Source organism: Meleagris gallopavo, chromosome 14, assembly GCF_905368555.1.
Source record: "Meleagris gallopavo chromosome 14, MGAL_WU_HG_1.1, whole genome shotgun sequence".
NCBI classification, from domain to species: Eukaryota; Metazoa; Chordata; class Aves; order Galliformes; family Phasianidae; genus Meleagris; species Meleagris gallopavo.
The window spans coordinates 19,699,659-19,721,861 of record NC_139417.1 but is presented as its reverse complement, the minus strand read 5'-3'; the positions used below and the strand labels follow the sequence as shown (position 1 = coordinate 19,721,861).

At 39.4% G+C, this 22,203-nt stretch overlaps 1 protein-coding gene and 1 long non-coding RNA gene across 2 annotated transcripts in view; one reads left to right on the top strand and one right to left on the bottom strand.

The window, feature by feature from the left end:
* The window catches only part of FGD5 (FYVE, RhoGEF and PH domain containing 5), a 94,685-nt gene that overhangs the window by 2,572 nt on the left and 69,910 nt on the right, over positions 1-22,203 (top strand). The window contains exon 2 of the mRNA XM_085235693.1: positions 8,021-10,925. Coding sequence (XP_085091819.1) covers positions 8,021-10,925 — 2,905 coding nt within the window. The remainder of the gene's footprint in view (positions 1-8,020; positions 10,926-22,203) is intronic.
* Positions 1-22,203, bottom strand: part of LOC146543449 (uncharacterized) — a 99,578-nt gene that overhangs the window by 12,718 nt on the left and 64,657 nt on the right. The window lies entirely within an intron of this gene.

Here is a 22,203-nt window from a genome sequence, read left to right as displayed (position 1 = left end):
GCTGTCTGCTGTAGTATGAGCTTCATATTGTGAAATCACAACCAACTGGAAACATCATGAATGTTTACAGTTACACTAAAAAAAAATATGCTCATATCTTAGAATCAAAATAATGTAATTGTCATACACGTGGCGTTTTTCACAGACAGCACTCATGTCCTAACTAAGACTTGTGCGTACAGTCTACTTAGAGCCAGTAAAAATGGTGGAGAATTTGTGAATTTGCAGGATTGAGATATTTGATGCTGAAACTCATCCTTTTCTGATTATATTGTCTTTATCTTTTTCCTTTTCCCCAATAGTTTCTCTGTGTGATGTTACGGTACTGTATTATATCTACAGATGACTGTAATAAAGCTATATAGTCAGAAAAAAATTGTAAACTATTGACCTGACAGCTCAGCCTTAATGTATTGATCTAATCATAGTGGATGGATTCCAGTAACTGTATAGTACGGCACTTTATTTCTGCTGGGAGGAATGCGTTCTGACAAGCCAGTTGTTAGGATTTGTAAGGGGACAAAATTCCCATGGGATGGTTGTTACTGACTATGAGTCTGACTCCATGCTAGTGAAACCCTGATGTATTCAAAGGGCTTTTGATCACAAATTTGAAGGATGTACACTGATAAAACACAGATGTTTTGCAAAAGTACCAGAACTATGAAGAAGCTGAAATCCCAATTTCATAAATGACTGAGGCATTTAGGAACCCTTGACCTGCTGGCTTTGAACATGATGTAAGACCTGAAGTTCCTTAAGTTCCAATGCTCAAAAAACTGAACTGTTTAGCTCAAGTCAAAGCGAGAGCTGAAGCCTAAATATAGACCTAGGTCCTATTTGAAGGGGAGACTCGCACTCCTCCCGTGTTAGAAAATCCAAGTCTAAATATGTTTTCCATTTCAAGTGACTCCTTTGCCACTGTTTTCATTTCTTATGTAACTGCTATCATTTTAAACCTTTTATTTTCTTCTGACTGTGTGAAATAAATGATGGGTTCACACACTATAAAACAAAGAGAAATATTTTTGCTGTGAAATCTCAGTTATTTACAGTACATCCTGCGGTTCTACCAGTGACAACACTGGTGTTTTATGATTTGGATCCCTCAAAGGGATTATACTTTCCTTTTAAATCATGCTATCTCATCTATTTCATCTCCAAGATACTGAGGCAGATTACACAGCTTATACTGGGTACTTTACTCAATTCAGAATGTCATAAAATGGCTTATCAACATCAGCAGTTTAAACACATCCTCACTGTCTGATTCAAACAGCTGGCAGAACTGTAATTACAGGTTGGAACATACAGCTTTCTATATGGAAATGAAAGAGACACTATGCTTGGCTTGATTTGCAGTTCTGGCAGAGTTACTGTGGTGGTTTGTGCCCATGTTCTGCCCAGGTCCACAACCAGCTCTTCATCTGCAAAGAAAAGCTGTCAGTTTCACTTACAGTGAAACTTCATATGTTATTTTGATTAATTCTCAGAACAATTCCTTCTCTAAGGAGTAGGGACCATGGTGAATATATAAAACCATGCATTAGTCAAACTGAAATAGTCACAGGTAAATAATTTCTTCTCTGTCTTGCTTTGCAAGAACATGGTGTTGTTTTGGTGGCTGATACATGGAAACTTCTGTCTATGGCAGCACAGAGCAGCTGGTTTGTTTCCTTTATCTCCTGGATTTGTGTAGTGCTCGGTGCATGTGGCTTTTGTACACAGTATGAGCTCTTATTAATGCCATTCTCTGATGTGAGAGATTCACTCATATGATGGCAGCTGATATAGGCTAAGTTCTTTCTTTGTTGTTTCATACATGTGCCTGGTGCACAAAGTAGGAGTGTTGCCATGAAAGAACTTGTATCTTTTCTGATCTGAGCTATTTTTTATGTCTGTAACACTGCTTCAGCAAGTAAGATGTAAATGAATTCCTGTATTTACTGCTACTCTTAGGTTTGCATATTCTCATTTCCTCAATAGCAGGACTTCTAGTGAGGAATTTGATCCTCATCTTTGGAAGAAGTTACAGACTTGACAAAGGTAACTGAATTGATGCAGAGACAAACATTGATGCCTGCATAGTATTTTTAGTAGCACGCTCAGATTTTAGGGAGAAGCATTTCTGTAACAAGAATACAGTCTGGGTTGTTTTGTCTGAAGGCTAACTCTGCAGTACTTATCTCTGTATCATTATCAAATGGTGGCATGTAGAATGCAGGGGGCGGTGATGGGCTGGTACAGTTCAATATTTTCATGGTAGGAAAGGAAATAGAAGAGTATCAGATGACGAAGTTTATGATGCAAAGGTTGGTAAAGGGGAATTAACAATGTAGGCAGAGCGGTTGTATAAACAGATGAAGATCATTAACTTGGATCCATTCAAACAAATTACACTTAATGTATATTATAAAGCTATCAGTTTAGTGACAACGAACAGGGAAAACAATAGCCTTGGGAGCAATTGAGAAGTCATAATGGACAAGCAAGTCAACCTGATACATTAATAAGCTAACAGAGAACAGTGAGAACTGAGTCTAAGGAAGCACTGAAATGTGTAGGCAGCATCATCTGTAGCCACTCTGGAATTCTTTCCACAGGTCTGCACTGTATATTTTATTGGGGCCAATGGAATATTGGAAAATGTTCAGAAAAAAAAACAAAAGACTTAATGAAAAGAGAAATTGTCTAATTGTGAAGATTTAATGAGTTCATCTATTCAGTTTACCAGAAAGAAAATTGTTCAGATGCATGGCTGTAGGGAACTATATATTTTCCCTAGAGAAATACTGAATAATAAAAGAATCTTTAAACTCAGTGGAGGAAACAACAATAAATGCTGGAGATAGAAGCTGGAGATAGGAGCCAGAAAGCACTAATGGGGAAATAAGGGCTTTATTTTAAAAATCTCCTATTCATTATGGGAATAAGATAAGGAGGATAGGAAGATATGTAATATTCAATTTCTAACTCTCTTAAGACTAAAGCTTTTTGGAAGGCAATTTTAACCTTTATTCTGATATAACTGAATGTAATTATAGAGCCGAATTAGACTTCCCGATTGAATTGTCTGGATATTCTTCGTCTACCTCCTGTTTCTCAGGCACTTTCCATTTATAGATTTGAAGCTCTTCGTGGCAGGAGCAATGAGAGTCAGGACTCATGTGCACTGGCTTCCATTGGAATTCTAGTTTTGGTGCTGTCTCATGCCACTGTTGCAGCGTGGTCCATCTACATGGTCATTTTCATCTAAACACATTACTGCTCTCTTTTCTCAACATCTCTCCAATTATGACATAAATCTGAACTGAATGAATGATGGAGTGAAGAAAGCATAGGTCTACACAAGTTTGTTGAAAAAAGCTACTTTTGGCAGCATAAGAGATGCCTGAACTCAACTGTGATGCCATTCAAAGCTTGAACTGGTATATCTAAATTATGGAGCCCGTTTCTTGGGCCACTGTCCCAAGACCACAGGCCTGGGACAAATCTGCAGAAGTTCTTGCAACTGTGAAATCTTAGTGTTTTAAGTTTTCACCTCAAACCAGCTGCTTAATGGGGTAGGGGTGTAGGTATATATAGTCCCTTATATGCCTAAATTAAATTCTAGGCTAATTCCTATATCTAGCTTGCATCTGAAAGTGGGTGGTTGTAGTTTTTTAGGCAGTACTCCACCTCAGAATGTCTGTTGTTTCAAATACTTATTTGAACAGTGGAGGCTGCGTGGGTTGGTTGTTATTCCAGGAGAACTGCTAAGTTCACTGCTTAGAAACTCAAATGTGAAGAGGGACAGGAGTGGAGAGTGGAGTAGATTTATTTGGGCCATGTCAGGAACAAAACCAAGCTGGAATGCAAGTTTGCCTGAAGGAGAGGAAGCCATCCTTGTCAGTACAAGGAAGCACTGAACAATAAGGGGAGGAGCAGGCTAAAGAAATTCCTATTCCCCAAGAGTTTCCTTGTAAGCACAAAGTAGGTGTGTCTCCCTCCAATATAAAATGCATCCTAAAATAAACATGCACGATTATTTGTTAACATACACATTTCTTATGGTGCAGTGTTGTTTTTTGCCCATTTAGAAGTTACAGACAGGTCCTCTTAAGTGCTTCAGACACCAGAGGAAGCAGAAATTGAATCAGAGCGAATCATTGTGATAAAAAGCGCACAGAGATCCATTGTGCTTAACAGATCTGCTTTCTTTTCAGTAATTGTTATTCAAGTGTTTTAAATAAACACTTGTACACACACGCACACACACACACCCACACACACACACACACACCCATAAGCGCAAAATTGTTTAAGAAGCCTCCATGAAAGGCAAGGTCAACACAATGAGCAGCTAGGAAAAAGTGTCAAAGAAATCCAAAGGGGCCAATTGTTGGCACAGAGGAAAAGAGTAGGACACCACAATGCCCACTGCTACACCTTGAATGGGGTCCATTACCATAATTTCTATTCCCTTTGCAGTGTTACTGAAGGTAGCATGTGGAAAAATTCAAGATTACTTGATTCTGCCAAAAATTTACCACTGGAGGGAAGTTGGGTAACTGAATTCAAGCTGTATATATATAGATATATAAAGAGTATGTGCTCGTGGTTATTTTGCATAGAGAAAATGAGTTCATTGCATTATTTTATGTCAAGTTGGTTTATGAACCAAAGTTTGAAATATCCAGACATTCTCCACAAGCCAGTCTTTTTCTCAGTGCACAGTCTTTCAGTACAGGCACTAATAATAACGAAGATGAGAATGAGCAGACTGCTCCAGCCTTGTCACATCCCAGGAACAAAGTAGGTATATTTGTGTCCTACTTTTAGATAGACGTTCCTGGGAAAAGCCAGACACTGAAGAAAATGTTATAATACCTTCAAAGCCATGTTTCTTCTTTGGAGAAGTCCTAAGAAATACCTCATTAGGGTGTTAAAGGTTCTAGCGCTGATTTCTTGTGAAGACTCTGCTATAGCTGGTAAAGTCTCATGCTACCATCTGTTTACTACCAGAAAATTAGTTTAGGATGTTCAGTCACCGCAGCAACTGACTTAAAAAGGCCATGTGCAGACTTGGCTGGGGAGACAGGCTTACAAGATACTCAAGTCACCCTATTCACTTCCTGCTTGTAACTGGTAACAGCTTTCATTACTCTGCAGATTTGAACTACTGCAAATTTAATTATGGTGCAACAACAGCAGTGGTACTTCAGTAACAGTTAAGTGCTTGGCGCATCACATTTCTGAAGTGATCTGGAGAGAATGATTAGCTACTCATTCTGTAATTTCAGTAAGACAGATGCCCTGCAGCTCAAAGCAGCAGTGGATACCGTGAAACAAGAGGACATGCTACTGTACTGCAGACTGGTGAATATGCAGTTCTTTCTCCTCCCTTTCCCACAGGTTGCTTTAAATCTCCTATTTCCTCTTCTGTGCGTGAACCATGTTATTCAAAGCCAATGAGGCTGCATACCTCCTATCTCTGCAGGGCAGCTCACATACTGATGTTTCCAGGATTCACAGCTTTGAGCAGCAGAAATGCAAGAAGTCTCATTTGTGAATCTGTTCACCTTTTTTTTTGTTTGTTTGTTTTTAATTTTTAATCCTATGTCATAGTCTGCAGGTTGGCTGCCGTTAGAGAATCAAAGGAGGAACAGCAGGCCATCCTCTGCTTGTCGAGGGTCTGCAGAACACAAGGGCTTTTTAGGGTGCCTGCATTCCTGAAGGGATCTTGTGCTAAAGAGGATGATTTCTAAAAGTCTGTACAAAGCTACTGGTGTAATCACTACCTGGAACTAGAAAAATTGGCTTGGCTATTCCCAGAAGTTAATTGATAGTGTGAAATTATTCCTTTCCAGTTTAAAACTGTGATGACATCTGTTTCTAGAGTCTAAACTGATTGATCAGCACATAGGTCGTAGATGTTCACGACAAGCTGAACGTGAAGGTACAAATACTAAAAGCAAATCTGTCAAAGCACACCTCCTTTTGTGCTCAGCACAACCTGCATGTTGCTTGTTCTGTGCCAAAGGTTCTTAGCATATTCTGGACATTGGAAAATACAAATGCTTCAGTAAATTTCAGCAAAGACATCTTGCACTGCCATTTTATCTAATTCCTACATATGAGACACCTTAGCAGTCTTCAAAAACTTTCTAACTTCTGTAACTCCTTTGTAACACCTCCAAAACCAAGGTATATTTAATGAGTGCACAGTATGCTGTAAAATCATTTGCTCTTATGCTATGAAAAAATTGCTTTTTTTTGTATTCTCCACAAGTTCATAATAAAATCAAATTTCTCAGTTGTTTAGCATTCAATACCTGTACTTTCAGTGCAGTTTAACTAGCCAATATCTTTTAAACTCACTCCTGTTAAATACATTACAGGGTGCTGAATGTCCTTCCTCCAGCCATACACTGATGTTCTCCACCCTTCTCTTACTTCATTCCTGGAGATCTTTCCCCTCAGTGGGAGAGTTCCCAGCTGAGAGCAAACATGAAGAGATACCTGATGAAACTGGCTGCAGTTCAACCACCAACACTAGTTTTATTTGCCCTGTAGTAAAAAACAGCATACTTAAAAATGACAACATGTTGTGCTTTATCTAGTAAGTAAATGTTTGCATACAAGACTGGCATGCTCATGAAACATGCTACTAGTCAAAATAAATGACAAATTGTATTATTTTATGTATGTAATCTTCTAGATAGCATTAGTTAGCCAGCTTCATAATTTGTATGGTTGTATGTTGAGTAGTAGTGATACTATTAGTTCTGCGTTTGTTTATAGCACAGATGAACCCAGGCCAGGTACATCCCCCTATGCAGAATAATTCTAACAGTTTATGTTAAAGGTGCCTCATGAGAGCAGACTTCTCGTTTCTTCTGGGCTGATCAGTTTTAACATAAGTGAAGCCTCTTTTGTGTCTCACAATTCTAGAAGGACTGTTTTCAGAGTAAACCAGAATGCCAAACTGTGAGCATTGTTGGAAAAAATTCCAGCAGGTTTAGAAAGATCAAGGCAAAAAAAAAAAAAAAGTCTCTTATATCTCCCAAGATCTAATCAAACATCCACACGGGCCATATCCCAACTGGCATCTCTTGAGTTGAGATCCTGCCCCCTCATTCCCTGTGTATAGGACATGATGACTTTGCACAAAGAATTGTTCCTGTCTCTCTCATGTTCTGTCATGTGTTTTTCCTTACAATGGAGATCTTCCCTTGCTCCACCACTGAGTGTTAATTTAAATTTGAAAAATTAAAAAAAAACCAGAGATTTTTGATTGATTATTCATGTAATTATCTACTGATGGCTAGAAAACATTAGTAAGAATAGAACCCTTCTCTTTATCAGCATTTGGAATCATTTGGTATTTTGGCTTCTTCACACTGCATGTTTTATCTCATCTAAAATCTCATAATTGAGAATTCTTATTGTTGCCTATTTATGCACCTTTCAGCATTTCATTTAATTATGTAAAGAATTAATTTCAGGACCAAGGCGGCTAGAAATACCTGTAGTATATAAAGTGTACTTTGAGTACAGTGTTCATATATGACTTTTAAGTTGTCTTCAAAAACAGTGAGGGAAAGCTAGCTTATAATCAGTCTTCACAGAATCACAAAATCATAGGGGTTGGAGTGGACCTCTAGAGATCTTCTAGTCCAACTCCTCTGCTAAAACAGGTTTTCTAGAGCAGGTTGCACAGGAAAGTGTTCATGCTACCCATCTTAAGTGATATCTCTTTGGCTCTGCAGCTCTACACCTATTGCTTTGCAGCTATGCTTTTGTTTCATTTCAGTTATGACCTTAAACCATGTTCCCTGGAATAGCTACAGTGTCAGATGGAAGCACAGTACATATGCTCTGCTGCAGAGTTCTCTTTTCAGAGACACGTCTTTTATTGGCTGGACTTGTTGCACTTTAGAAGTAACTGGTATAAGATAAAAGTCTACTGTAGAATATGCTCTGGTGGCTTTAATAAGAAACCAAGATGACTAATACGATTTTTCTCTCTTTTCTCCAGAAATCACAAAGCCACCACTAGCACCGAAACCAAAAATTATTGGTCATCTTTCTCCAGTAGCCATCTCCAAATTTTCTCCTTCACTGCCAAGGTCTGATATTCTTCATAACCCAAATTCTGTGTCTAGGGGTCCCAAACCACCTATTGCTCCCAAGCCAAAACTCTCTACTGACACAGAGAGCAGATCCAGTGTTAATGCCAACAATAATTTAAATAAATGCTCAAGTTGTAAACTTCTCTGTTTTGATGGAGAGTTGTATGATGGAAATCAATGCAGTGCTGAGTGCCCAGAATCTGAGGCAGATAATGAATACATTGTACTTCCTGAAACTCAGCTGACCATTGAAAACTGCAATGACTTGGAACACGAGCATGATCAGAGCATAGATTCCTTTGCAGAGAATGAAGTCTTGGAAATTCCAGAAGAGGGAGAGAAGGAAGAAGATAACATTCCTTATCATGCAGGTGCTGACCGTCAAGAAATCAAGCACCGTAACTTTTCAGATATTGCTGAATCAATAAAACCAGACTGTGTATCATCAACCAGAGACCGTGGCCAATCTGAAGCATTTTGTGAAGAGTCCTCCAGTGCTACTGGTGGGAATAATGACGTATCTAAGAATGTAGATGAAGATGAGAATGTTGCAGGTGATTGTAGTGAAACCAAAAGCAAGGAAGAAATTTCTAACAATCTCAAATTGGTTAAGGACAGTGATGATAGTAAGACTGATGGTGATAACATTTTGAATGGAGATGAGGGCAGTGCCTGTGAAGATATCATTCTAACACCACTAAGTGCAGCTGAATTAATCTCAAGTTTGGAGAAGTCAGAGGAGGAGGAGGAGGAGGAGGAGGAACTGCCTGAGATTTTAAGAGAGGGAGATAGATGTCCAGCACATGATAGTGATCCCAGTGTGTATGCAGAGCTTGATTTGAACATGGAAAAGGAGTTAGAAAATGATGACTGTACAAGTCCTGACATGCTGCCCAATGAAGCCAGTGAGAAAACAGTTCTGTGCTTAGAATTGCCTGAAGGTGAACCCAATGCTGAAAATGATCTGGGAGATTCCACTCATCAAGCAGCAGCTGAAGAGGAGGAAGCAGACACAGACAAGCACAATAATACAAACACAGGAAATGCCAGTGATGACTGCCAGATCACTGACCTGAGAGGTGAGGAGACATCAGAGGTAGCCTGTGAAGCAAGCAAAGACTCTGGAAAAGGAGAGGAAGAAACTGTGAACGCAGAGAGTATCGATGATGAGTGTCAGATTGCTCCTTTTGAGAATGATGATGGTGAGAAAGTACCCACAAATCTGCAAACAGAAGAGACCTGTCCAAAAGAAGGTAGTCAGATCTCTGATACCCTCCCTAGTGGTCCAGGGATGGAGCCAAAGCTAGAAGATATGTCTGCTGAAGAACATAATGAAAGCATTGCAGAAATCTCTAAGTCAGATGAGTTGCAACTTGAAGGAAATGAGGTAGAAACAGACAGTCTCAGCAAAAGTCCAACTCAACTAGTCCCACATAAGGGAGAGGTAGAAGTCTGTCAGCATGGTAAAATGAATGTAGAACATGGGACCAAAAATGTCTTGCATGAAAATCTAGCACTCCCTGAAGTAGTCATTGTGCCTGAAGAATCAGAGAGAAGAGAAACTGGCAGTGATTCCCTAGATGACCCTTATGTACTTCCTGCAGAAAATGAATTCACTCATAAAGGACAGACTGATTCAGGAACTGATCACAGTAAAAGGGATGAATTAGGCACGGATGGTGAAAGCAACTTACTGCCCATTGATCGTAAAAGCATTGTCACTAGAACACGGTCACTCTCTGGGAAAATGCCAGGCTATGTGCCAGAAACAGTTCCAGAAGAAGGTGGTCCTGAAACTGATTTACCACCTTCTTGCAACAGTTCTGGGACTGAAGACTTAAGCAGTAATTCATTTTCAGTGGAAGGAAAAACAATGGAAGACAACAAGGCATTACCATCCAAGCCAAGACGCTTTATTTTATATCCTCGGTCTTATTCTGTTGAAGGGAGAGAGATACCTGTCTCCATTTACAAAGAGGGTGATGGCTGTGTACTCAGCGATATTAGAATGAAAAAGACAGAAGACAACTTATCTTTGCCTTGTGTCAATGGTTCCTCACATATCTTTTACCAGGGAAATCTTTCATCAGGTGCTGTATCTACTCCATCTTCAGTTGTTGATATACCACCTCCTTTTGAACTTGCCTACATCACCAAAAAGCCAATCACTAAAAGTTCCCCTTCGCTTTTGATAGAGAGTGAGTCACCTGATAAGTATTCCAAGAAAAAGAAATCTTCCTTTAAGAGATTCCTCACTCTAAAATTCAAGAAGAAAACTGAAAATAAAATCCATGTAGATGTTAATGTTTCCTCTTCGAGGTCCTCATCAGAGTCCAGTTATCATGGGCCTCCAAGGCTGATGGAGCTGGACAGGACTCTAAGTAGCTCACCTCAACTGAAGTCACATGTGGGGAAGCTCCGTGCATCTGAGTCTCCCTCAACTGTTCTTTTCTATAAGGATGGTAAGAGAAAAGGAACACCCAAGTCCTTCAGCAGGAGCGTGTCACGGGTGGAATCCTTTGAGGACCGGTCCAGACCTCCTTTCATGCCACTCCCATTAACAAAACCTAGATCAATTTCTTTTCCCAATGCTGACACTTCTGAGTATGAGAACATTCCAGCTATGAGCTCTGACTATGAAAATATACAAATTCCTCCTCGAAGATCCACCAGAGCAGGAACTTTCACTGAGTTTTTTGAAGATCCCAGCAGGGCCTTATCTGCTGCTAATGAGAATGACGGCTATGTGGATATGAGCAGCTTCACTGGCTTTGAGAACAAGCAGCAAACCACGGACCAGGAAACGGAAAGGTACTGTAATAAATTATTATGTAAGACCTGCTAGTCTTGGCCAAAGAAGCAAGGCATCCCTTTCCGTAGGCAGATCCTCCATGTTGCTTGCCTCATATTCCTCACAGAAAATGTTGAAAAGCAATATTGGAAGAGAACAAAATAAACATTTACCAGAGGAAAAAGTAGACATCAAATTAACTCTATATCTTGTAAATGCATGCCAGGAAGACCAGTAGGTCTAGATCCTATGGTTTGTAACTATAAGCCAAAGAACATTTTAAAATATCTGGTTTGTCCAATGAATCTACTTTCTGTGGCTTTCTTGGGTGTGGGAGGATGGGGGTGAAGCATGCTTTGTTCTTTAGTAAGAAATGCTTCTGACTGCTTAACAGAATGGAAAAAAAGTGCATATTTCCCTGAAGGGATCTTGCATCATTTTATTCCTCAAAGCAACAGTATGTGTGTGAATTTATTTTCATATATATAATTTGTCTTTCAAGTTAAGTATAGACCAGAAAATCCCAAACCATAAAAAAGTTAGGCTATATAATTAATTTTATAAGTTGCCTTAAAGCCTGTCACTATGGACGTTTGATAGAGCCGCAGATTTCTGAACAAATTAAATAACTCTTTCTAAAATCATATACATAGCTAGCATGAATAACAGTCTTTCCCCATGCCATTAGTTTATTTGCAAACAAGAAAATGTTTCAAAACTACTTCTTTTCACAGTTACATAGGGGTAATGCGCTCGAGACTGTTGAGTTAATACTCCGTCGTTATGTTCCTACTGACACATTATAGCATATAATCATCGGAGCACAAAGATGTAAATAAGAATGGTATTTTCCATTAAGTTCATGATAACAGGTAGAAAACAAGGTGCAAAGCAAATGGACAAAAAGCAGTGTCCCATTTTGCAGTCACACTTTGTTAGCATGTGTGAAGAAGATGAAGATCTTTAAGGATATTTCAGACTTGAGGAGTGAAAGAACTGTCTTTAAAACATCTAAATCAGAGTCCTGCAGACTGTTTCAAAGTCATGAGTGATGTACTGCACTTTGTCTTTTTGTGAGGCAAGAATTGGAGGAAGGGAGGAGTAAATGTGCCTGAAGGTGGGGAGTTTGGGATGCAGACCTGTGGTTTAGCTCTTTGGAATGTGGGTTGCCACCAGTGTTGTTAATGCCAGTGCTGCTGGCAGTGGAACATGGAGTACAGAGCAGCTTCACAACACACTGCCACATCCCCAAAGTGGTGCCTGGCAGAATCTGCCTTAGCAAGGTCTGACAGTCTATTAGTCACACTCACTTAAAGGTTTGCATTGAGCCCAGCTCACTGATGTTTTTGTCTTGGAAGAACTGGCCGGTTCTTTGTGTCCATGAAACACCGCCCATTTTGGGTAGATCTTGTAGAACCAAGTTAAAAATATTAAAACTACGTAAATTGCTGTGACTTGGGTCCATTTATGAACTTCCTGTGGAAGCCTGTTGTTTCAAGGGGAGAGCCAATCCAAACTGGTTCAGGAAGTCTCAAGGTCAAGGCGTGAACATAGTTTTTCAGGCTGCTGATTGTTGTGCAAGCAGTTTTTTCTGTCATGGAAGAAATGAAGGCTAGGTTCTTCTGAACAACACCTTTATCAAGATAACAGGAGTGAAGGGGAGGAGCAGCAGGCAGACAGCAATATATATACATTGCTGATGAGACAGCTACTGTTTGCTGTATTTGTCAGGATGTTTTGAACAAAAAATTCCTGAAAACATTTGTTGAAAAGCACATACCGTGGTATAATATACTTAAAAATACAGTGTATGGTCTACTCTTCTAAGAGCAAAATAAATCATACAAGTACCTGCACGTGAACACATTTAAACATTTATACATGATGAATGAGCATGTATGTTTTATTTCTTGTTAAAGCAGTCCTCTCTAAAATATCTCTCAGTTGATTCATTCTGATTTCAAACACAGTGGTACCACAGCCACACAGGGATAACAATAACTTTGAGCTCCAGCCTCCTCATATCCTGAGGATTATTTCAGCCATTTGAGAGTACAAGTGTGTTGGACTAAACTCTTGTAATACATGAGACTTGAGCCTATGATCATCTGCTTCGTACATTCACTTGCAGAATACTGATGTTTAGCATCTGCTGGTAACTGATGGAGTTAGCTACACTTTTGATGAATGGCCCGGAACAAATCTTTTATTATGTCTTAGAGAACAGAATGTGGGAGTACTATAAAAGATTGTAATAATCCAAGAACCTCCACTAGTGCACTTGGCTGGGGAAAAGGGGATGGGAAGTTTACAGAAAATGACAGATGATAAGACTGACTGCTTAATATTTTTTTTGCTTAAAAGGAAAGACAGTGTATAGTAGATTTAAATCACTGATCTAACTAGAACCAATCAAATTTATTGAAAAAGTCCAATAATGACACTTTGCAAAATAGACCTTAACATACAATTACCATTGCAGGGATACAGTTGGAAATTTTGCTCCCCAGAGAGAAGTTATCATGTATCCCTAGAATTTAGCAATCTGGTATTAATAATTAAAGTGATTAAGGTATATGATAATATAGATTTCTGTACAGTGTAGATATAATGGGACATAAGTAGAATTTGACAAAATGCCTCTCATCTTTCCTCAGTCCACTTAAAATGACTCAGATTGCTTTCATTTGCTTTCAAGAAGTCATTTTCTAGCTACACTTCTAGCCACTACAAAGTGCAAAGTAACACAAACCAATCCTTTAGACTGAAAGGAGAACATAGCTCCCCATCTCTTGGACAATACACTCTTAACTTACTGGACTGCCTTGATTCTCAAGCAGCAGCTCTAAATCAAAGCAATCCCACAATGTAACTGGCTAGACTGTCATCAGATGAAAGTCCATTAGGATTAAAGTATTCTGGGACATTTCTTAAAGAATAGCTTTGGTAACATAATTCTGGACATTCAGAACATCAGCCATATTTATGACTGTGTTAAAATCAGGGGGTTGGAAAAGAGAAACCTCTGACACTCATTTCATAGTCTTCCACGGTGCCACACTCATTGCTTCTAAGAGAGTCCTTTATCAAGGTTTAGGTATCGTCAGGAACAGAGTCTATACTTTGGAATTATCAAGTTTGGTAAGTCTCAGTCTTCCTTTCTGCTAAGATGTTCAAATCCAGAGAGGAAAATGAGAGGATAAAGGAATAAAAGGTGGATACCTGCAGTTTCTCAGCTAAGCCCGCTGTGATGCTGAGATTCCAGTGCTCTATGTTATTACACTAAGGCTTGTGGTAATTTCTCATAACTCTCTAGAATTGCAGACTCATGCCTGTAAACTACTCCCAAGGCTCTGACTTTCTGCTACTCTTCAAGAGGCATCTATCTGATGCCTCACAGCTGTAGTGCAAATCGCTTCCTCTGTGTCCTGTTCCTCTGAAGATTAACTTCATTCCTAAAGGAAAAAGTTGTCTTTAGAAGAAAGCAAGGAAAACGATGTGGTTTATGTGTATTGTGTAAATGAGAGCTTTCCTTTAGCATGGACAGTTTGTAGCAGGAATGCACAGATGCTTAGAAACTGCTAAAACAGCACTTGAAATACACTGGTGTTAGAGATGACGTTTCACGGGCCAGCAGCATTATGTGCTTTGTAAGCAATGCTCTTTTCTATGTAGCCTTAGTCAGCCTCTGCTTGGCCAGTGCTAGGCATGACTGTGTTATTGAAGACTGATTCTAAAATGTATACCAGAATCAGATTATCATTACTCAGCAATAGAACTATTGCCTATGGCTGATGGGCTATAAAGAGTGCAAATCTTCCTGCTCCAAAAGTAGAAAAATTCAGTGGGTGAGCAGTCATTTCCCTCTCCACTGGTTATTCAGTTGTGCCCTCTACTGCACCACTGGATTCATCAATCTATGTTCTATCAAATTATGCCACTTAAGTGATTATATCCTCTCTGATTTCTGCAGGCCATCAGTCACTGATTAGCTCCAAAACTGTGCTCAGGGTGGTCTGCATAGAGTCACAGAATCACAGAATGGCCTGGGTTGCAAAGGCCCACAGTGCTCACCCAATTCCAACCCCCTGCTGTGTGCAGGTCGCCAACCAGCAGCCCAGGCTGCCCAGAGCCACATCCAGCCTGGCCTTGAATGCCTGCAGGGATGGGGCATCCACAGCCTTCTTGGGCAACCTGTTCCAGTGCCTCACCGCCCTCTGGGTGAAAAACTTCCTCCTAACATCCAATCTATACCTCCACTGAGTTTAAAACCATTCTCCCTGTCCTATCACCATCCACCCTCACAAACAGCCGTTCCCCCTCCTGTTTATATGCTCCCTTCAAGTACTGGAAGGCCACAATGAGGTCTCCCTGCAGCCTTCTCTTCTCCAGGTTAACCAAGCCCAGTTCCCTCAACCATTCCTCATAGGAGAGATGACTTCTCTTCCTAAAAATGGTCTAAATACCAATACTACTCAAAATGTCATATGCTTTTAAGATTAAGGTGAAATTAAAACCATTAGAGTGAATTTTTTTGCAACACAGTACATGTTTTTAACCAACAAAACCAGAATGTTTTATCTTTGGCTCTCTCTTCTTCAAATGAGAAGCACATACATTTATATAAGACAAAATCATCAACTGTCAGAGAAGTACAGTACGTAAATACAGCATATGAAGGATAAGGTGAATGTGTAGAGATCATTATGCAGTGGAAGATTTAGTATAAATAATCCACGCTTCAAAACAGCAAGGCCAAGAAAGGACTTTTTTACATATTTTACTCCACATTTAGAGTGGAAACAAGTTGACTCTAGATTAGACCTGAAGACAATCAAGGTAGGCTCTTAAGGCATCTAAAATTTGAGAGCAAAGTTAGGCTCTGAACAATAGATTCAACTTAGATTTCAGCTAATTGTATTGGGATAGATGTTCCCATCTTTTCTTCTTTTTTGCTTTCCCTGAAAAACAAATTCTGGCTGCTTAATCTACTCAGTTCCAAGTTTGTTTCTCCATAAACCCCTGCTCTATGCCTGCACTAAGCTAGCTTGCATTGAATTCTTCTGACTTTTATTAAGCAAAGGAGAAATACAATGTTCATAAGCACTGTGAGAGGTTTTTTTAAGAGAAACACAAATTATCTTCAAAAACATATGTACATAAACCTATATATAGCTTTTCTTTATTTCATGGAACTTGTGCTGCACTGTGGATCTTGTATTACTACGAATGTCAAGATGTGCCAGAGCCCACATTCTTACAAAGTACAGCCGGGGAAGGTAATGCAGAACACGCAAAGAACCTGCAAGGTTCCAAAAGCCCCACAGACATTCCTTAAGCATGGAAGTCTGGAGATAGGAGTCAGTCCCATAATGGGAGAATTGCTGTTGCTCAAACACAAAGAAGAGGAAACAGGCACTGAGCCTAAAGGCTTCACTTGTGATCTGATGAACATGATGGAAAATAAAATCTCAGCAACTTTTATCCATTGTCACACTTTGCAGCACAAACCTGAAAATTTTTTAAATTGACTGCAAGACAAGCACTCCCAGTGCTATACCCTGACTTCTGGCTGTGCATAATCTACTGAAATTCTTGACAATAGCCACAGCTAGCTCTGACATGAGTCGTGTTTATTTCTGTTTACCTTAGAATTGTCTGAATTACTACAGAGAATTAGAAGGTGATTCTAGCAGTTAATGCAGGATTTCCATCTGCTCAGAGACAGTGAACAGTCTGCAGGAGATAACTGCTTGGTGCTCCATCTGGACATACGGCACGCTTCACCTTGTATTGTCAGGTATTGGAGGGGTGGAGAATTGTCTTTTAAAGACAGTAAGAACAGAAGAGTCTTTGGTGGCAGAGCTTTTCACACAAGCACCTTTGAAAAGCGTCTCCAGACAGTACTGGTAACGTTATGTTATTAGTGAAGAAGGAGAAGTTTTAATACGTGTCCAGCTTTAGGTGTCAAGCTTACAATGGCAGCAGGGCCCCTCTCCTCTTTCCTCTTATCCATGGAGCTGTATGTCTTGGTTTATGTTGGGCATGCAGGTGTTGGAGGACAGGAAACCAGCATGCTCCCCCAACACAACTCTGCACTGCATCTCACCATCTTGCACCCAGGATGTGTCACAGCATAGCCTCAGAGGGCTGCCACTGCTCAGTCACAGCATACTGGATACAGCCTCAGCTTTGTTGATGAGGAATCACAGTCCCATCTACCTCTCAGGAAAGGGTCCCAAGCTTCAGGAAGTTATGATTTTATTAGCGACTTGATTTCATTTTCCTGGCTAGTTTTTTTTATCAAATTCCAGTGCAGAGAAGGAATATATACACCCGTGGACTTCTTCATGTCTTGAGGGAATATAACCTGGGAATACCTCTTTATCTTCTTTGGTTTTGTTACACAGACAGAAATTTATTTCCAGTTGTGTTCCATGAGAGGGAGACTGAACCTGCTGCATACAGCACATTTGTATTGGATGTTTACAAGTCAAAGAAGTCATATAAGAACTCCTAGCACCACACAGAACAAGCATGTACTGAAGACAAGATGACAAGACTGATGATTGACAAAACACAGCCTTGTTTGAAATGGTCGGGTCTCTTATTGTCAGTGTTTGTTTTGTGCATGCATTTCTGCCCTCCTGCCCCCTTCTTGAACCAGACTTTACTGAATGAGAGGCTGCACATTGCAATTCTGCAGCCTTTGTGGAATCCACTGGTTAATGATAAGAGTTCAATTCCTACAGTATTAAAAATGCAATAGTTGTCATTGTTGTTGCAAATCTAATCTACGGTTTGCTGTGCCATTCAGCAGTTATTTATGATGCACAGTGCATTTTTAATTATCCTGCAAGAACTCTGCTTTTACAGACCCAAAGGGGGCTAACATAAAAGCTGCCTTAAGATTGGCTGTTCAGTGACATAACAACAATTAATAGCACCTGAATGTACCAGTTTGAGTTAATGGATGCAAGAACATATTTAAGAGACACTGTCCTGTTTTCCCAAGATTCCTGTTAAAGAGCTTTTAAGGGGACTCTTTCACTTAAGCAATTAACTGGATTAATTAGCTGATATCCTTCAAAGGCCTGAGTAAGGAGACCTATCATCCATGAACACGTTTTGTTGGTCTGTCACACTCCTGCTACCCCAATTTTATCTTTTGCTTATTGGTATCAAAGGGATGTTCTCAGATTTGTCCTTTTTTTTTTTTTTTTAAATTTTTATTTTTTAGCAAAGAAAATGAAGTACCAATGTACCAAGACAAATGATAGTTTCTCAGTTATATGTTTAGCAGTCTCCAGCCAGCCATTTTCAGCTGTCTCAAATTAAATACTTCTTGAGTCTGTTAGCAGTTTGTCTTTGCGTCTTGAGTATATTTAGTAAATTGGATAAAAAACCTTAGATATTAAGCCATTGCATCTTCTTTTGGGTGTTTAGGCAGATGTACTTAAAGAGCTCTCCTCCTTAGAATAACATGCCTTCAGACACAGTGGACTGCACACAGTACAATATAACAGATAAGGAATCTAAGAGCTTGAACTGAGCATCTCAGAATCTATCCTTTAAACATTCTGCCTTTGTATTTTCAGGCTTAAAAAAATCCAGACAATGGCAGTGACATAAGAACACACCACAGTGAGCACACTCAGGGAAAAGAGTCACGGTGAGGGTGACATACAGTGAGACAACAAAAATAAAAATGTGTATTTTAATGTCAATTTATCTTGACATTTGATAGTAGCTCTAAGAAAAAAAATACTGCTTCAGTATCCTGTAGTTCTCGCTATTTTTTCTTTTTTTCTGATTATTTAATTTGCAAAGTTTAAAAAAAAAAAAAAAGCCCTAGCCAAGCAAAATTACAGCCAGCTCTCATTTTAGTCTGGGAACTGAAACTGATGTCTTAGGAGGCAGAGTAGAACCACTGAGCACTTTCATTCATCCCTGCATATTAGTTAAACTGTTTCTCTCCTGTTTCTCTCCATATTATGTGCTAATGACTGGGTTTATCTCTGAAACATAAGAAAGTTTTATTCACTCAATGTTTATCCCACATCTCAGGAAAGAAATGCCAGATACAAGATCTTGATTAGTTTAGAATTTCATGAGCTCTGTTTGTTTTCCTGTTAAGACCTCAGAGTAGCTTGTGTCTGGAGTTGAATATGCGCTTTCAGGTCTAAAGGGAATCCCTTCTGGAAGGACAAGCATGAAGAGTTCTTTAGTGGTATCAGTTCCTTCCATGTGTTCTCCAGTCTCTCTGAAAACTGACAGGAAAGACAACCAAACATGCCTGCCTTTCTGATAAAGAGATATTTATGGACCTGGTTTGCAGGAGCTCAGGAACATTAAAACAAGAGAGACTGGGCAATAAGGAGCACTCCTCACACTGCTTGCGGTCACTGATGCTTACAGCACCAGCAGTGAGAAGCCCCATCGTGATGATGTAGGAAAGGTGACTGCACTATTAAGTGTTTTCCCATCCCGTAACCAAATAACAGGACAGGAATATGCTAGTCTGAGAGCAACTCAGTTTTCAGCTCAGGTTTTGAGAGATCTGCTATCAAAAACTCTGCAGCTTTAGAACATAAAGACACTGGTTCCAACTTTTAATGACTAGGTTATGCTGCCTAAAATAAACAAAGACAGAATAATCAGGAACGTACCACTAGTCTCCAATCTGTGATAGGTGTATTGTCACCAGAGTTTCTTTTCAAGAAATACAGCATCTTATGCTAACTGGATCCAGAAATCAGAAAATCATTGGTAGATGTGTTGTAGTCAGAAAGTGACTACATAAATAGAATCTAGATAAGAGAACAAAACTGTGCCAGATGTTCATTTCGGGTACATTGTTATGTTCAGTTGGCTTCTGCCTCTGAGGATCTGAACAGCTATTTAACAGTTGTCTGCCCTGACAATTCAGACTAATACTTGAAAACATAGCAAGCTGGCATGTATTCCAAAAGGGGAAAACTCACTGAAGTGCTTTATGTGAACAACTTCTCTGTTCTGACAGAAGTTTAAGAAAGACTTTTATATACTGTAGCCTAAGATTTAGAAAACCCAGTCCATATTTTGCCTAGGTTGGGTTTTTATCCCAGATCACCTTGAATAAGTCATCACTGGAAGTTAGGACTGAGTTTCTCACAACCCACAGGTCTTGGTCTCAAGGTAACAAAAAATGCACACAGTTATGCGTCATTCTTGAACATCTGAAATGCTTTATCTTCAGTTTTCTGAGGCTCAAAAATAATTTTCTCTGTTCCAGAAGTTCCAGAACGTCCTCCACAAACTCAACTAATATCTCAGATACTGGAATAATTACAGTTTATCACTCTACACATAACAGATAAAATACCTTATTCACCACTGGTTTATGCTGTTAAGCAGTTTGGAGCGTTTGACTTTCAGAATTTGTGTAAAACGAAGTGTCTCAGATGAAAAGCTAGGTGAATGGGAGGACAAGTCACACCAGAAAGCATCAACACATAAAGAAAAACAACACCATAGCATAGTGTTATTTTACAAGGTATCAAATGAACATTTTGCGTGGATAAACATGGCATCACTTCAACCATGAAATCTGTGGGGTAGGCCAGGAACTTCAGAGTGTGGAACCATGATGAAAAGTTGGGAAATTCTCAGAGCATAAAAAGAGCACAAAATAGTTGCAGGATGCACCACAGAGATAAGTCAGATAATGCATGTGTACAACACCCCATGGCCTTGTGCAGTCCACACTGAAATGCAAAATGGGTGCTAACACATTTTAAGCTGATTTATTTTAATACTGCGTAGTCCCACACTCCTCTCTGACCTCTTCCACTCTGTCCTTCTCCTAAACACTGGTCCAGGAACTTGTCTGACACGATTCATACAGCTAAACTAGCAAAACTTATTTGCTTTCCTGGTGCTAGCCTAGGTTTAGGTTCATGACCTAGGCCATACATGCTAGCTTTCCTGGAAAAATGGTAATGGAGGCACAGCCTTACTCTCCATGTCAAACATATATTGTCAGACACCTGCACACCTAGGTACTCTTATATGTGAAGAATTGATGTTGTTACTGCTTTTGAAGGAATACCTTGAAAGTGCAAATTACGAATTTCTGCTCTGCTTTGGAAATGACAAATCACAGGTTTCCTACTGTTTCCTATACCACAGATAACCAACTTCTACTTCATGTAGGAATGAAACTGAAATGAGTAATGCCTGAACAATGCTTAGAGATAATTCTCTTATTTGCCCTCGTCATGTGAGGTGCTTGTAGTTTCGTGTCTAAGCAAGGCAGAACTTTCAAGAAATTCATGTATTTTGTAACTGATATCAGATTCAGACATTATGAAGAACCAGTGGCATGTCACAGCTACTTTTCTTCATTTGGGAATAAAATCTGTTCTTCTGAAAGAAAAGGAAAACTGAAAACTGTCACTACATTCTCTGGAGGTATTGTTTTCTCTCTTATCTAAATGGTTTTAGGAATACTAATTTTAAGTTTTTTCCTGACATAACTACAGTTTAAAAAATCAAAGAATATGAACCACAAAACGAAGCCCTCTGTCTTCAGCCAGTTCTGTTGTTTCTTGGAACTGGGTGCCTAGAATTCAGATTTCTATTAATAAGAAAGTCATTAAAAATTCTGGTGGCAGCAAATGATGTTTGATTCAATTTCAATTCTGTGCTTGCATTCCACCAATGCTGTTCCCGAATTGGCATCTACCTTTGAATTTTCAATTCTATTATCACTTAATAATTATGCCAGGCTGAATTTTCTGGAAGGATTATGATGAGTTGGATCCATTCCCTGCTGTAATGATCACATCTGCATAATTGACTTCTACTTACATCTCCGTCCAGATTAGATTCCAGGATCAATAGCGTAGTCCAAGCAGTAATTCTGAGTTTTGGGACTGTGTGTGTAACAGAGCAGCTGCTGTGTTGCACAAATCTAAAGATGCCAAGAAACAAACAGGACTTGTAGAGATCCTCTTTATGTAGCCAATAGCCACAGTGTGCACCCACCAAACAGATCTGGCCTCAGATTCTTACCTATTTAAAACATTAAAGCTCTATATTGTTCTGATAAGACAGCATAATTTTATGTCAGACCTGACAGTTCACAAACACTGAGCATCTCCAGGAAAGCCCACTATGTGCTACAAACATGTCTTTGATCTGCTCAGCGCTATTTGAAAAACTCTCACAAAATGATCTATGTAAAACTTTCTGAAGTGTTAATCTGCACCTTTTTGGTAAATTGCCATTTTTAGGGCAAGTAGCACTGCCTAAATC